Source organism: Notechis scutatus, chromosome 4 (assembly GCF_049901735.1).
Source record: "Notechis scutatus isolate UNSWTSFEM ecotype Mainland chromosome 4, rNotScu1.2, whole genome shotgun sequence".
In the NCBI taxonomy this organism is placed as follows: Eukaryota; Metazoa; Chordata; class Lepidosauria; order Squamata; family Elapidae; genus Notechis; species Notechis scutatus.
Window position 1 is genome coordinate 126,359,718 of NC_142012.1, and position 15,241 is coordinate 126,374,958.

General features: G+C 39.2%; 1 protein-coding gene across 1 annotated transcript in view; it reads right to left on the reverse strand.

The window, feature by feature from the left end:
• The window catches only part of MYO7B (myosin VIIB), a 72,158-nt gene extending 62,466 nt beyond the window's left edge, over positions 1-9,692 (reverse strand). Inside the window, exons 1-2 of the mRNA XM_087964804.1 lie at positions 8,529-9,692; positions 1,356-1,402 (exon numbers count right to left, since the gene is read on the reverse strand). Of these exons, the coding sequence (XP_087820930.1) occupies positions 1,356-1,373 (18 nt within the window). The 5' untranslated portion in view covers positions 1,374-1,402; positions 8,529-9,692. The remainder of the gene's footprint in view (positions 1-1,355; positions 1,403-8,528) is intronic.
• Positions 9,693-15,241: the final 5,549 nt, after the last annotated feature.

Below are 15,241 nucleotides of genomic sequence, written 5' to 3' on the forward strand. Positions count from 1 at the left end.
AGGGAAGACATCGTGTCTATAACAGAAAAAGCTATACTGAGTGCCCATTGCCTATTGAGTACAATTTAAGATGTTGGTGCTGACCTTAAAGACTTAAATGGCTTAGAACAGGACCAGCCCTCTCTTTAGGAATTACCCAATTATTTAGATCAGCAGGAGAGGCTATTTTGAAGATGCCCCCCCACCCCCGAAGCTTTTTGCTATGCAGGGTATGAAACATACTTCTCAGGGAGATGTGCTTGGACCCTCATTTCCAGTATTTAGGTAAATGACCAAAATATATTTTTCTTCATCAAATTTTTACCTGTACATTGAATTTAAATGTATTTATTGTGATTTTGATTCTACTGTTTTTTTTGTTTTAATTTTAAATCAAACCAAAGAGTAAGCACCTTTATAAGCTGACAGTGGAGTATTGTATGTGCATGTTTAAAATTATATCTGTTGTAAAAGGGAGGATCACTGTAGGTAACATTTGTTTTAAATCCAAATACTTAATGCTGAATGAAAAAAATAATCTAATTTAGGATGACAAGATATCACCAGCGTCTAATACTGGGAAGTACAGTATTTATCTCACAAGTGGGTGAAAGTCTAAAACCTGAAAGCAATACAAAGGTTCAAATAGGAAAATAATGTTCTTTTTCTGTGCTGGATTAATTGTTCTGGAAACTCTTTGTCCTATCAGGCAGCTACACCGTAGTGTCTTATTTTTAAAAAGATTTTCTAGCCTTCAGTATAGTACTTCCGGGGAGCACTGGATGAAGGGGTAAGGAAAAGGGGTAAATACAGGTAGTCCTCAATTTACAACCATTCATTTAGTGACCATTTGAAGTTACAACAGCATTGAAAAAAGAGATTAATGAACATTTTTCACACTTAAAATCATTGCAGCATCCCCATAGTCACATGATTAAAATTCAGATGCTTGGCAACTGGCATATATTATGATGGTTGCAGTGTCCCAGGATCATGTCATCACCTTTTGAGACCTCTTGACAACCAAAGTCAATGGGGAAGCCAGATTCACTTAACAATTTTGTTACTAACAACTGCAGTGATTCACTTAACAACTTGACCTTTATGAAAGGTCGTAAAATGGGGGGAAAGCTCACTTAACAACTGTCTTGCTTAGCAATGGAAATTTTGGGCTGAATTGTGGTTGAATCAAGGACTGCCTGTACTTTTGAACTTAAGTCTCATGGATGACTACCTATACATGTGACCTGAGTCTCAACTTCTTTACCAGTCAGCATTTAGTTAAATATATATAGGTTCTTGTCAGGCCTAGTTTATATTTCAAACAGCATGTTATTCAGTGAATATCAAATGAATGCAAATGTGCATAGACTTACAGCTTGAAGTACAACCATCTTGCTTTAGTAAGGTGATTATTTGCAGCCTGTTTGGGGGAAAAGCAGGAGATAGTGGTGAGGAATACAATAAAAGGTTAAACCATTTTAGCAAAAACATGAACAAGAATCTGGAATTCATGAGTAAGTTATAAGTTTACATTTTTTATTACATTTATAGTATGCATTTTTCCTAAGAAAGACCAGAGAAACCCTGAAATAGTGCCTGGTAAATTTATGTAAATTAAAATTATTTTTCCCAATTCTTAATTATATTATGTAACCAGATCAGGTTGATCTTTGGCATCCTTCAGTCTCAAAAGACTATGGCATCGTACTCTGAAAAGAGTTCTAAAACAGTATCTAGTGTGGCTAAAAAGGCCAATTTGAGAGAGGCAATCCCTTCCACACTGAGGACAGATACAGATCGGGTTGAAATACGTTGATTTACCCTCTGCTTTAAAAACAACTCAAAACTCAGTTATTGAAAGTCCTTCTGAAACAGCTGACTGAAGGCCACTGATACTTTATTGACACTAATTCTTGGAGGTTCACGAAATAGAATACTGGAACCGGAAGATAACATTTCAATTTTTTTGCTAAATTACAACATTTTTGGATGATTTACAGCAGCTCTTTCTTTCACTTCCATTTGAGAAGTGATAATAATAAATATGGAGAAAGATGACATACTTCATTAAAACATTTAAGGCAATTCAACACTCTTGTACAGCCTAAGTTGCTTGCCTCCTGTGCAGCTGTCACCTGTTCCTTATGCCAACATAGGAAGTTCCGGTCCAGATTGCAATGATTGGCAATGGGACCTGGCTGGTGCTCAGTCCAAGCTATAGCCATTGAAAGGCCAATTGGTTGCTTTCCTTTTAGAGATTGTTAACTCACTAGTCTCTGTACTATTCCTTTACTTTCTCGGATGTTTGCACACATGAATGCCTGCACTCCTCTCTTTCCTCATTATCTCTATTGACTCTACTAAAACTACAGACTGGGCTGTTGTTGTTTTATCTTTTGGTACCATCATAATTCTGCAACAACACCCAAAACAACAGGAACAATTGTTGGGGTTTTTTTGTTGATTTTGTTTTTACTTTTCTCTGTAGCATCTTAGTAAGTTTATAGCAAGGAAGAATTCTTCATTCTTCATAGAAATAAAGTAGTGCTGTTCCTATATTACAACTTAAAGATGTTTTAGAAAACAAGAAAAGGGAAGGGAAGCTTTGCAGTAGAGTGAGCAAGGCATGGGAGAGCACAAGAAGCATTCTTTACTCACTTATTCTATCTTTTTACTAGGCAGAAACATAAAGGGAAATGCAAGGGACATGAGCTTTGGGGGTGAAGGACAGAGAACTGACTGTTGTTGACCAGCAGAGAATGTTACAGCCAAACAATCTAGAACAAGATGGCTGATGGAAACTGTTGTGAACTAAAGAAATGTATTAATAAAGATTCATTTGCATAGCAGGATCGTAATCCTGCACTTCCTATTGGCCCATAAATGGCAGGTTATGATTGGTTCATCCCGAGCAATCTGATTGGCTGTTGGCGGGCCTCGCCAAGGTTCAAACGCTATAACGCTATCCATTGGTTATCCGGATAGCAGCTTACTCTATAAAAGAGTGACTGCTAGCCGGGTTTTTTTTGTCTCTGTTAAGCTTGTAAATAAAGAGCTGAAGTTCACGGTTTACAGTCTGGTCATTTAACCCATGCCTCAAACTTAACACTGGCGACGAGGATGGGATTCCGGAGACAATAGAGCTGGCTAAACCCTACAGAGCACCAACCGAAGCACGTGGCTGAGAGCGCACCTACATCGGCAGGATGTCAGGCGGCGCTATACCACCCGCCTCCTTTTGACCCAGAAAAAGAAGACTGGGAGTCATATATGGATCGTTTTCAGACATTCTTGGAAACCAACAATTTAGAGGACGTTTCCACCAGCAAGAAAAGAGCAGTGTTTCTGACTCACTGCGGGCCTGCCGTATTTCGGGTGGCTAAAGCACTTGCAAAACCGGCTGAAGTAAAAGAAATGGATTGGGACACCTCGCACCTCTCCTGCGGGCTCATTATGCATCCAATGCATCAACACTGGCCCGAAGACGCGAATATTACCAGAGGGACCAACAGAAAACCCAAAGCTGCATAGTTCTGGGATTAGATGCACCACACGGGCGCAGAAGGCCTATGGAGAAAGGCAACGTCAGTTTTCCAGAGGCCGTCACCTATGCTACTGCAGCAGAAGAAACCAGGAAGTCGGCTGCTCAAGGCGCCGCAACCACGCACCGCTTCGTCGACTCGCCCATTACACTTCACCAGGTTCAGAGAAGTCCTCGGCAACAACCCACCACAAGAATCGTAACCCGAGAGTGATGAAGAAGAAGTCATCAGAATTCGGGCAATCGAAGTCCATGAACTCTAAGGACTCCGCACAAATGCGCAAGTTGTGGAGCCACCCATAAAAGACTCAACTGCAAATTCCGCTACACACTCTGCCACTCCTGTGGGAAGAGAGGCCACATCGCACGGGACTGCAGAAGCACGAGAGAGTCCAACCCGAACCGAAGGGGAGGGCAACCTCCAACAACCCACAAGAAACGTTCTTGTAAATCGGCATCGCTTGATAACCAAGAGAACAACCACTCCTACAGAAACAGGGCACCTGCTCTTCAAGCAAACGGGAAGAGGCACACCAAACGACAACCATTGGCCACGCTTCGCTACTAGACGCACAGAAAATCTGAGTGAGAGTCGCCATCGAAAACCAACCTTGCCAAATGGAAGTCGATTCGGGTCGCCCCTCTCGATGGTCTCCTGGAAGACCCTCAAACAACTCATCCCTGCCATCCGTCAGCAGGATCTCAGCACCCAGAAGATCGTCCTCAGAGATTACCAAGGGAACACGATTCCAGTCACCGGCTTGACTCAAGTTCAAGTAACTTTCAAAAATCGTAGTGCGTCACTTCCACTGACTGTCGTCAATGGTAACCGGCCCAGTTTGCTAGGCCTACAATGGTTCGCCCACTAGGGATTGAATTAGCTGGCATTCACCATGCTGAGAGCGACGATTGGGAAGAGGGCGTCGTCCAAGAATTCCAAGACGTGTTTTCGGACAACTTAGGCAAGTACAAGGGGACCCCTATATCATTTAGCCTCAATCCAGAAATAGCCCCTATCCGCCTTAAGCCTCGTCAGGTGCCGTTCGCCCTTAAACCCAAGATCGACGAGCAACTTGATAAGTTAATAGCCCAAGGGGTGTTGGAGCCTATTGACCATGCCCGTTGGGAAACCTCAATCGTAACCCCCATCAAACCAGATGGGTCAATTAGAATTTGTGGAGACTACCGTGCCACCCTGAACCACGCACTCCAACAGAGCGCTTATCTGGTGCCTGTGGTTCAGCATCTTCTCCACTCCCTGGGCGGCGGGAAGATCTTCGCAAAGTTGGACTTAGCGCAGCGTATCAACAACTACCGTTGATGCGGAAACCGCAGAGGCACAGACTATCGTTACACACCGAGGTGCCTTTAAATGCAACAGACTCCAGTTTGGAGTGAGTGTAGCCCCAGGGATATTTCAGAGTCTAATGGAGAGACTTTTGCAAGGCATAAAGGGGTTGTGCCGTATTTTGATGACGTTTTAATTGCTGCCCCTAATAGAGAAGAGCTCGAACGGGCGTCTCAGACTGGTTCTGCATAGATTCAAAGACGCCGGCCTCAAGGTGAAAAAAAATAAATGTCAACTGTGTACTGAGCGAGTGGAGTTTCTTGGGTATCTTCTCGATAAACAAGGGATTCACCCCACCGAGACCAAACTCAGAGCAATTAAAAACGCCCCAAGACCTAAAAGTAAGGCCTCAAACTTAACAGAAACCAACTGCTACAAATGAAGAAATGTGCTAAACTCTGAGGCCAATTGGAGTTGGGGTGCTCCTAAAAGAAATGAAATGCTGGAGACTGCCTCCTTTGAAGGGCTTATAGCAGTTCAGGACAGAAAACAGCAGTTTTGAAACATGGCTGAAAAGCATGGGTGTAGAATGCTTTTGCAATGGACTGGAGTGGGAGGAGAATGTCATCCATTTGTGAATTGAGGAAGTGGCCTGTGGCTCGTACCACAATTGGCCAAGAAGAAAGCACAGATCTGCCTGTCATGAAATACAAAGAGAAAACCTTACAACAGCAGAAAGAAGAAATCCACTTTGTAATGCCATCTATTCTTCAGGTGCTATCTGTTCAGTGCCATCTATTCCCTTTCAAGAAGCAGAATATTCTTTTACAAAGTATTATATACTACTCTCTGATATTTGCTCTGGGCAACAAGAAGGCAAAATTATTTGACTTCTGCACCCAGCACAATCATGTTTACTCCCCAAGATATTTTAATTATACCCTTATCAAATGTTGTTTTTATGTATTAAAGATTATTATGAGCAACATAAAAATATTTCCATCATCATTTTAATTACTACTGTCATAAGTTGATGGGGTCGCAACAGTCTTGGGCTCTTCCAGAAGATATAATTCTTTGGCTCATCACACTTATCTTTGTCTAGCAAAATAACACAATAATACCTATTCTGTTCTTGCAGGTTTGTAATCACTTTTTGAGCATTGAGAGTTCCGATATAATAATACGCTACTGCTACAATCACCATGGTCGAGGCTACAATTTTAAATGAATATATACTCTGAGAGTCACAAATGTAAAATATTTTTCTTTAAAAGTTGCTATGTGTGCTCCATGTTTAAATAGAGCAGTACCTTTTATCCTCAGCATGTATTCTAAATATTTGTGCTAATTTTAATGGGACTTTACAGACACAAAGATATATGGATATGTCCAGGGTGGGGCAGGCTTCACTTTATGGTCTTTGTATAAAATATAATTATGATAAATATGCATTTCAGAAGCCACAAGATAAAATATGGATATACTGGCATGTTCAAACTTTTTCTCATTATTTCACACTTAATTTAGTAGAATAACTATTAACAAATAAATCAACAATGAGTTAAAAACCTGAAATATATTCTTTAATGTCTTGACCGAGAGTCTTGGGATTTGTTTTCCTCCATATATATTAAAATCTAATCTTTTAAAAAATAGTAATATTCAGTTTAATTCCTATATATTTTGGATTACAGAAGCTCATGGCCTGATCATAAGCCTTTAAATGCAGTATATGTCACAATTCAAATATTTGTATTAAAAATTAACAAAACCCCTAAATTTAGAGGATTTGGTTTTAACTTTTAGTGTTAAAGAAACCTTTATCCCAGCACTTGTACTTATTCTCAAAGCAAGTAGCTAATTCTCTATGATTAATAGATGAATAAAATACTTGATAGTAAGAGCCATTTACAATGATGGTTTCCAAATAACAATTTATCCATTTCTGAAATCGTATCTTCTACGAAACTAAGTGAAATCAAATTACCTGCTCTGGAAGAGTAGTTGTAGCTTAGTTACAATTCTCCATTTCAGAAAAATCATGTGTAAAAAACCATGGCAATGAAACCCTGGAAAAACGCTGTCATGAAAAAATATTCCTTCTATTCCATGAGGAAGTCAGGAAGTGACTGAAGTTCCTTTCATGGTTATTTATTATAGGACTTTGCCCCAGGCCAGAGTATCTTCCATTTTTACAGTTGGCATTTTAATCAGGTGAGAGCAATCAATGATTTTGTAACACTGAGGAACTATCTTAACAATATTTAGCTTCTCGTACAAACCAAGATTCATAACATACAAAAATTATTTCAGAAGAAAATTTGAAGCCACATTCTTATATATTATGATTCAAATGTGAGGGAGGAGGAAATTTTTATTAAAAAGCACGGAAGATGCTCTTTCTTCCCTTATATATGGTACCTATATTGCAGCTTAGCTACAAAATGGTAAAAAAGGAGCAATGCCCCTTCCACAACTACACCTTCTGATATTTATTTAATTATATTTTACATCCCACTTTTATTACTTTATATGTAACTCAAGGTAGCAAACAATGCTCCTTCATCTTCCTATTTTCCTCACAACAATCAACCTGTCAGGTGTGGAGCTGAGACAGAATTACTGGTCCAAAGTCTCCCAGTCAGTTTTTCAAGCCTAAGGTAAAACTAGAACTCACAGTCTCTTGGTTTCTAGAGTAACAGTTTAACTATTACACCAAACTAGCCCTCTTTGGTAGAAGACAGAGGGAAAAGAAAACACCTTTAGGCGTTTGATATTCTCTTAATATAGCCTGTTTCAGTATTTCTCCTGGACTCCATTTCCTGACCTGACTATCTTGAAGTGCTTATGCTCCAAATAAAGGAGGGGGGGGACTTGCAAAAGTGAAAAGTATTTCTAACTCAATGCCTTGCTTGCATTTGTACCATCCAAAATAAATCTGTGATAATAACCAGTGCCAATCCAATACAGTGGATAAGCAGTATGGCAATGATTCCTGAATCACTGGTGTACTGCATATACAATGGCAAAGTGAGTGGGTGGGAGTGGGATAAGTATTGAGGGAATAGCCTGGAAAAGAGGATGGCAGTTTTCAAAATACTATAAGCACAGAACTTCTGCATTTTCTTTGTTTATTTGGACTCTTCCTTTATTTTTCTAGGGAATCAATACATTGTAAGTGTAAGATCAAGAAACCAATAAAGGAGCATATTTGTAGCTCAGGTTTGAAATGAGGGAGTCCTTGCTGTTCTCTGAACTTGATTGTTTTCTTTCAGACATTTCATTACCCAACTAGGCAACATCATCAGTACTCATGATGATGTTATCTAGTTTTGGTAATAAAATGTCTGCAGCAAAACAATCAAGCTCAGAGAGCAGCAAGAATCCCTTATGATAAGGAAAGCCCCATCCTAATGAACTCAGAAATAAACTGCGTTTTAAAGTAAGCCTATTCAATTACCCAGATTGTTGTAACATAATTTTATTTTCCTTTTCATTATATCTAGTTCAAGACAGTTCCAAGATTCTTATTTCTTGGTTGTAAGAGATGCTAAGACATTGACAGGTAAAACATATTATGTTGGTCACCATTAGCACAACTGATATTTCGTAAGAGAAGACATTACAAAAAAACTAGCTGAGTATATTAGTCATAATAATTTCAATATTAAAAACTCATTGATTAGAAGGATTATCAGTTATGGTTTTATTTACCAGTTAACTTTTTCAAACACTGATGGGGTAATAAAAAATCCATGGTTAACAGTTGCCTTCCCCAAAGGGTCATTCATTCTTAATTTTCATGAAAGAAAGAAGGAGTACTTCTTTTGTGATGGTGCCTCCAAGGAATCACATGAAACACAAAGAAAAAAGTCCTGGAATTAGATCTATGCAATTATGAGCAACATCAGATTATGGTTTAAGTTTTTTTTCTTTCTTCAGAAACATTATGAATACACATTATGAATACACATACACAGTTTTAGCTATTAGATAAGACTGAAATAATTAATATCTTTCAATTTTAGCCAATTGATTGTACCATATAAAACCCAATCCAAATGCCATATTATAGTCTGCTTTTAATAATATTTGCCTTTGTATTGTTTGCTTATATTTTCTACATGTTTTTGATTCCTTTTATGTGTATGAAAAACAGTAACAGCCCAGTATTAAATGGTAAAAATTCTAATTCAATTATTTCATTAGATTAATTGAAAATCAAACTTGCATAGTAAACTATCATGCTGCAATGAAATCAGTAGATATATTTGAAAATGCAATTACACACATATTAAAATTCACTTATACCACCATGAATCAACTATATAATGCTGAGCAACTTAATTATGCTGTTCTAAATAACAAGTTTCTTTATGTCAACATATATCGATAGAACTTTTCAGGTGCTTCTTAATTTATAGCCCACCCACTGGATTAAATAATTAAAATAGCACAAAAGTCTTACACTGCTCTTCTTGCTTTTGAGAAAATTAATAACCTTGTATTATTCTTCTATCACACAGGCTAAGAAAAGGTATCACACTTTTCCAATCACACCTCTGTGAGCTCTGGAATTCTGCAGTCCTGGATATATTATTACTGCAACTTAATGCTAATTTCGGATGATTGGATATACCTTTTGCCTTCTGCAACTTCCCATTAATCATTACATCCAATCAGAGTTCTTTCTGACGTCATTGTCTGCTACAGTTAAATTTAAAAACCAATCGTAGGGGATATCGAAAAGGGAAAGAGAGGAAGAGAGAGATTAAAATAAAGACCACAGCATTTTCCCTATAATCCCAAACATTTATATCATTACCACATTCCTGCATCTGTGAAAATAAAATCAAAATAGGTTATCATCCAAGTACCTGGACATAAATACTACCAAGGTAGGGCTTCTTATTCTGGATGCTATAAATTCATCCTTTCCTGCTGGGCAATCTTATTACAACCTACGTGATCCAACCATCCCTCTTTTTGGGATCCAGCCAACAAAGCATTAAATGCATATATTGAACCTATTTTGTGTCAAGTTCTGGCTCATCTAACCCAAGCAAAGAAGCAATAAAGCTATAAATATTCATAAGCTTATTAGATTGCTTTTTGGAGTTAAATTCTTGGAAAAAAATTTTTATTCTTATACATAATAAAAATTATTGTTATATAGTTTCATTCTAGAATACGTAATGTAATTGATTTACATGTTACATGAGAAATGAGAATTCTTCAAAGTAACAATAATGCTTGTATATTCCTGAATATAATTTCTCTTGGCTTAAGCATTATTTTAAAGTTTTAGGGTGCTGCATTAGGTTATGTATGTTAGAAAGTGTGTTGAAGTGGATGGGCGGATGAGTAATTCAATCATTCCTAATAAGCTTTTGGAGCAACGGTTGAAATTCTAATAAAAACAGGAACAGATCACTAGGGATGTAATGTTGCTTGCACTAATTTCACTGCCAAATCCTCGAGACCAATACAGGCACAAAACCTATCCTTGTTTCTATGAGAAGCTGTGTAGAATACCACCTATACCAGAAAGATGTAGCATAACGGGAAGAATATGAATTGAACTTTTCTGGTGCTTTGCCAAAATGAAAAAGCTCTTTTTAGATTTGGATCTCAAAATTAACCATTTATATTAAAATGTAAACAAAATAGAGAAACGGTAGCCTGAATGATTTGGTGTATGAGGCAATAGAATTTCCATGCTACCAAACAGTGCATTATGAGAGTACTGTGTGGAGATACAATCCTCCAAATTTAGCAGCTGACATCACAATAAATTAGTTAACTGTAACCATGATTAATGGTTTGTTAAACAACTTCATACATAACACTTCCACTGGCTGGATTTATTCAGTGTTCAACAGGATGATGCCAAACATCTTTCTCCTTTCCACTAAATCCAGCATTTCAGCAGACATCTTGAATTACCAATTCATATTAATAAATGTCTTTAATCTTAATCCAGAAAATTGCTTCAGATATTCATCAATTATCTTCAGCTCAACAATGACCAGGATATATAAAATATGCACATAATGTTCCATGAATTTTTTGTTTTGTTTTTCAAGTTTTTTTTAGATTTATATCCCAAATATTATATAGGAACAAGGCAGGGTACAAATTATTTTCTATTGATCCTCACAACAATCCACACAATAGTGCAGTTAAGAAGGATATGTGGCTGGAGTGATTCATTCCTGATGATGTAAGCACAACCTAAAATCCTTTAATACATCCTCCATCTGAAGTATAATTTGTGGATAATGGCACTGATGCACATAAGGAAAGGGGGAAGGCTTGTACCCAGACAACACACTGTTTAACTAAAAATGGAATTTTTATGTTACAAAATAAAAAACTTTATGCAAAAAAAAAGGGGGGAAGGGCTTTAATTTTACATCATGACCACCATTTTGATTTTATTTTTATTGGGAGCTTCTCAGAATTCAATATAAGATATTTTGGCGTATCATCCATGGGTATTCCTACCCTATCACTCAGTGTTCAGCAAAGCCTCACCACAAATAAGGGTGCTTTCTGGACAATGTTCCTAAGAACCTGCCTGCATTTAGTAGGCATCACAATGTGCAACAGTCTTATGATGCTACAACAGCACATAAGGCTTGTATAACCTACCGGTAATAGATCAGCTGTTAAAATTGCTGTGCCCAGAACTAGGAGATGGATTCCTCAGATTGCAGCAGAGATCTGGGTGCAGGTAGGAGTTCCATACTGGCATTGTGAAAAGAAACCATGGGTTAGGAAATTGTGGCAATGTGCACTGGGAAGTTGATACTTGCTTCCACAGGAGTCTGTTGATGCTTCAATGTGTGTAACAGCCATTCATTGAGGTGTGGCAGCAGACAAAGCCAATGTAATGTGATATGCAAGGCATCCAAGACTGTGTGCAGAATTAGTGTGGGTGAGAGTTATCTTTTAGAAATGATGGGGAAAAAATCAAGCTGAAAGGAGACTTGGCTATTCAGCAAACCAATGATTCATATGTACCTGCCAATTGACTATCAAGTATTTCTAAGACATAATGATACATAATTTTTTTACTAATGGTTCTGTGGGCGTGGCTTGGTGGGAGTGGCTGGGGAAGGATACTGTAAAATCTCCAGTCAGAGGTGGTATTTGCCAGTTCTCTGAACTACTCAAAATTTCTGCTCCCGGTTCTCCAGAACTGGTCAGAACCTGCTGAATACCACTTCTAGTTTTATGGTTCCCAGATTTGAAGATCACATCCTAGAGTCACTGGGAGTCAGGAAGCATACAAAATTTAATAAATAGTAATACTGAAAATTTAACTCAACATATCAAGTAGAGAGAAAAACCTAAACTGAAATCAGAAGCCTCAAGAAAAAAAGTCACAAGAAAGATTTGGAAGCTGCTATTCCTGACAAAAATACAAACAACTAACTGAAAAGATGTCCAAACTTTTGTACTTGCTATACTTTATTATATTTTCTTATTCCAAATCTATAAATAACTGTACATAAAAGGAAAGCTTTCATTTATAACATTCATAAGAGTGTGTATTATGTAATATATTGTATTAGCTTCAGTTGACTTAGAAATTTCACTGAAATGTTCAATTTGATTAGGCTGCCTAAATGTTTGCAAACAACTACACCTCTTTGACACAAGGTTGAACAGTGAATACAATAGAATGTATAAGGCCAAACAAAGGCATTATGAGAATTCTTTGCTAAGAAGCATAAGTAAGGGTATGAAGTCATCAAGCTTATGGTATATCAGGCTCTATCATACTTATGGGGTTTCATGCACATCTTGGAAGCATGGGAAACTAGGCCCATGGTTTCCCTCCTCTAGAAATTTTGGTGTTACAGAATATAGAATTATATACAGTATTTTTCATTTCCAAGAGGCCCATCTAGCCTCACCATCTGCTAAAATTATGGTGCACATTGAAGAAGTCTTCTTTCATACTCCAGCAGGAGTTTGAAAAACATCAACTTGAGTTGCTTGCACGTGGAACAGGATTATTGAACTCTTCCCCTCTTCCCACTCTTATATTTCAGTAGATTCCACCTCTTATTGGTATTTTTGGGAACAAATTAGTAGATGCAACATTAGATCATTCATATTGTTCAGGTTGGAATCAAGGTCAGGAATTGGGTTAAACATGAAACAAGAAACATCTGGCAGAAGGAATGGGATATTGATATTACTGGCTGGAGGACATATTCTTCTTGTTTATAGATTAGTGAGCTTCATTTTTTTGCCGTTTCTGGCAGAGACCATCAGCTTTCATTTTTGAGAATTATACCTGGACATTGCTCTGCAATTTATTGTTGGAAAGATGAATAATTAATGTGCAGTTTGTGGAGTTGCTGAAACTACTCAATTGTCGGGGGCCTATGTTCAATTTTTTTTGGAGAACAAGTGTTCTCAATTGGTTTTATTGTTGTCTCACTGCTATTGTTATCACGTACAGATTGTCCTCAGCTTACAATGATTCATTCAGTGATGTTTGTTTGAAGTTACAATGGCACTGAAAAAAGTAACATGACTGGTCCTCACGTTTACAACCGTCACAGCATTCCCACAAACAAATGGTCAAAATTTGGATGGTTGGCAACTGGCATATATTTATGAAGGCTGCAGGGTCTCAGGATCATATGGTCACCATTTGTGACCTTTCCAGGCAGCTTCTGACAAGCAAAATCAATGTGTGGAGATTCTCTTAATGATCACATGACTCACTTAACAACTGCAGTGATTCATTTATGGCCCAAAAGGCCATAAAATTGAGTGCAACTCACTTAGTAAGTGCCTTACTTAGCAATGGAAATTATGGTCCCAATTGTGGTGATTAGTTGGAGATTGACCGGTACAGAATTTTCGCCAATTATCTTACTTCCCTGAAATACTGTAATGTTTTCTGATGGTTATTTTAGGGAGCTAAGTACAGTGTGGTCTTCTGAGGCTAGTGTTGTCCCCAAAACTGGGCTCTTGCTTGGTGTCCAAGCCGATAAATCACTGGACACAAGGTGTGATACAATATACTTTTATTTTGGTAGCAAGATATAAGGACCCTGGTTCAAAAGCTAACCAAGGGCCCCAATTACAACCTTACAGCATTTTTCATAGTCAAGGGGTGGTCACATTCAGCCCTTTGCCCTTCCCCTAATAATGCATGCATAACAGATAATATTGATTGGTTATTTGGATCTCAGCCCGCTACATAGCTAAATGTCGTGTAATCTGTTTTTCACCCCAGGTCACAGGTATCATGCAAAGTGTCCTAGTTTCATGTGCCAGCTATGTGGTTTTGGGGTTTTTTCTTATAAGCAAGCTATTCTTGTTCCTGATATCCTGGCTAGTGGTTTAAGGTGCTAACTTCTGCCTCACTAAGAATGTGCTGTTCCAACCTCCTTCCCATTGCAGATCAGCTCAAAGCAGCACCCCCCCCACTCTCTCCGTTCCCCCTGCTTCCAGAGAAAAGTAAAAGCAGTTTTAAATCTGTGTCTGAGGCAGCACCCCCCTCCCCTATGGACCCCCGTCCTTCTGTAGAGAGGGACAGAAGGAGCAAGACTGCTTAAGGCAGGGGTCCCCACCACCGGCGCGGACGTGCACCGCTGGAGCACTCTTTACCGGCCGCAGAAAAAAAAATTAAAAAAATGGCGGCTTTCTTCGCCTTCGGTGAATGCTGCTGGGATCGGGATCAAGGACACAAATGAAAGAAGGGAGGGAGGAAGCACCGAAGCCTGTCCTGCTCTCTGGCTCAGCCTCTCAGTCGCTTCGCTCCTCCACCAGCCCAGGAAGAAACTGCAAAGAGGGGTGGTGCCCGTCGCCGCATGCCGGCGCCGTACCACGCCGCCGCTGCTGCGGTCAATCCACAGTGCTCGTCTGCCTGCCTGCCTGTCTGGTTGTTTGGGAGCAGCTCGGCGAGAATAATAACTATTCGCCTCTTTTATCAGCCGAAGCTGCTCCGAACGAAGAAGGCAGGCAGGCAGGCATAGAACGGAGCACTGTGGATTGAATCGCGAGCGGGCGGGCGGGGGTGGTAAAACGGGCGCTTCGGGAAGCTGGCGACAGGAAAGCCACCCCACCCCCGGCTTTGGGCTGCTGGAGGAGCGATAGAGTGACTGAGAGAGGAACGAGGCAGACACCTGAGGAGGAGGGAGACACCTGAGGGATGGGGCTGAGGGAGGCAGGGCCGAGGCGCTCCTGAACTTCAGTGGTTTGCTGGCAGACGTTTTATTACCCGACTAGGTAACAACATCAGATGTTACCTAGTCAGGTATGAAACGCCTGCAAGCAAAACCACCAAACTCGATTCCCCCCCCGTCCTTGAAAAATGTTTCTGCTTGAAACCGGTCCCTGGTACAAAAGGTTGGGGACCACTGGCTTAAGGCACAAGAAATGAAGACAATAGAAAA